The 2,500-nt window shown below is 24.6% G+C and overlaps 1 protein-coding gene across 4 annotated transcripts in view; it reads left to right on the plus strand.

Annotated features, from left to right (window-relative positions):
- The first annotated feature begins 2,031 nt into the window (after nucleotides 1–2,031).
- Nucleotides 2,032–2,500, plus strand: part of LOC127642988 (far upstream element-binding protein 3-like) — a 45,218-nt gene continuing 44,749 nt past the window's right edge. For 2 of the 4 annotated variants that reach the window (XM_052125492.1, XM_052125494.1), the window contains exon 1: nucleotides 2,032–2,177. In XM_052125492.1, the coding sequence (XP_051981452.1) occupies nucleotides 2,079–2,177 (99 nt within the window). In that variant the 5' untranslated portion in view covers nucleotides 2,032–2,078. Of the gene's footprint in view, nucleotides 2,187–2,500 lie in introns of all 4 variants that reach the window. The other 2 variants (XM_052125491.1, XM_052125493.1) reach the window with 1 other exon arrangement.

Here is a 2,500-nt window from a genome sequence, read left to right on the forward strand (position 1 = left end):
TGAAAACAGAAATATTGTATTTTCCATTGACAAATCTATTGGTAGATTTTGGAACTATGTGAACACTTCTGTTAATCAGCCAATTAAACACCGCTAATATAATATATTATATTATAATAAACAATAAGGGCTCTGTAAGTCACTTTGGATAAAAGCATCTGCCAAATGCATAAATATAAATGTAAATATAAAATTATAATATAATATCATATAAAATAAAACAAAATGATATAATATAATATAAAATAAAATGATATAATATAAAATGATATAATGTAATTTAAAATAATATAAAATAAAATAATATAAAATAATATGATATAATATAAAATTATATGATATAATATAAATGATATAATATAAAATAATATGATATAATATAATATAAAATAAAATATAATATAATATAAAATTATAGAATATAATATAAAATAATATAAAATAATATAATATAAAATTATATAATGTAATTTAAAATAATATAAAATAAAATGATATAATATAAAATTATATGATATAATATAAAATGATATAATATAAAATAATATTATATAATATAATATAAAATAAAATATAATATAATATAAAATTATAGAATATAATATAAAATAATATAATATAAAATTATATAATGTAATTTAAAATAATATAAAATAAAATGATATAATATAAAATTATATGATATAATATAAAATAATATAATGTAATTTAAAATAATATAAAATAAAATGATATAATATAAAATTATATAATGTAATTTAAAATAATATAAAATAATATGATATAATATAAAATTATAATATAATATAAAATGATATGATATAATATATAAATGATATAATATGATATAATATAAATGAGATTATATGATATAATATAAAATTATATAATATAATATAAAATAATATAAAATAAAATGATATAATATAAAATAATATGATATAATATAAAATTATAATATAATATAAAATTATATGATATAATATATAAATAATATAATATAATATAAAATAATATGATATAATATATAAAATAATATAATATAATGTAATAAAATATCAAATAATATAATATAAAATAAAATGATAATATAAAATATGATATAATATAATGTAATATAATATAAAATTATAATATAATATAAAATAATATGATATAATATACAATAAAATAAAACTTCCTGGATGTGTCGTCGCTGTGCTCTTGGAGGACTTTTGGAAGGACGGCCACTTCTGGGAAGGTTCACTACTGTGTCGAGTGTTCTCCATTTGGAGATAATGGCTCTCACTGGGGTTCTTTGGAGTCCAAGAGCCTTTGAAATCGCTTGTAACCCTGACTGAAGAAATCCGGATGCGGGCAAACCCCCCTTATTTTACAGCTGTTAGAAATCATGAAAATAACATTGAAGAACATTTGCTGCTTTCTCAAATAATGCTGCCATGTTACTTTTAGATAAAGATTGTTAATGCCAGAGTTTTTCATTCAAAACCACATGACCACATAGTGTTAAAATCATAAAAAAAATAACATAAATAAAAACATAGAAAGCTTTAGTTATAACGTATGGTTTAGTTTCAAAGGCAAATGACACCGTTAAATAAACAGATTTGGTATTAAAATAAAAATTCCTCCTAAAGAGCTATTTAAGCCAAGTCAGGTCTAATTAGAAATAATCAAATGAATGTTTCTAAAATAAAATCTATTGTAATAAAGTAAAATTCAGGGGTATATTGTATATTATATATTTTACAATTGCATAGTTTGTGTCACTTTCAGATTTTTACTTTGATATATTTTCCAAATCTGTTTTATTAACATTGTCAATGGTCCAAACACATGTATATTTTCAGTCCATTTAACTTTATGTATATAATAACGAGCCATAATTATAATTAAATCACATATAAATACTACATTTTTATCATAGTGAATACACGGTAGAAGCACGTGCGTAAAGTCTCGCGAGATCTCGTGTGTCTCGCGGTGTTTGCGCGTGTGTTTCCTGTTCCGGGGTCGTTCGTGTGCGCTGAATGTGTGTTTATGTGCGTGTGTGTTGGAGTGTGTAAGTGTGTGTGGTGATGATGATGATGGCGGAGTTGGTGCAGGGACAGGCCTCGATGGCTCAGCCCGGGATGAAGGCGGACGGATTCACGGACCCGTTCCACCGCGCGCGACAGGTAAACAACGTGAGTGTGTACATCAGGGAATATGTGTGTTGGTGCATGTTTATTGTTAATGAGTGTGTGTTCGAAGTGTAAGTGTGTGTAGCCTGTTAGCTGCTACTGCTGCAAGAGCTTTTAAACTCCAGCACTCGCACGCGCACACACACACAGATTAAGGCCACAACACAACAACCACAAAAGCACAATTTACACTCGCTATAATCGCACAAAAACCTGCTGACAACTGCAAACAACAACTTTACGCGTTTATTTCCACACAGAAAATGCAGAAACACAAGCGACAAACTGCAGCAACCTGTTGTTGTCAAACACAAACC

This window comes from Xyrauchen texanus, chromosome 4 (genome assembly GCF_025860055.1).
Source record: "Xyrauchen texanus isolate HMW12.3.18 chromosome 4, RBS_HiC_50CHRs, whole genome shotgun sequence".
Taxonomy (NCBI): domain Eukaryota; kingdom Metazoa; phylum Chordata; class Actinopteri; order Cypriniformes; family Catostomidae; genus Xyrauchen; species Xyrauchen texanus.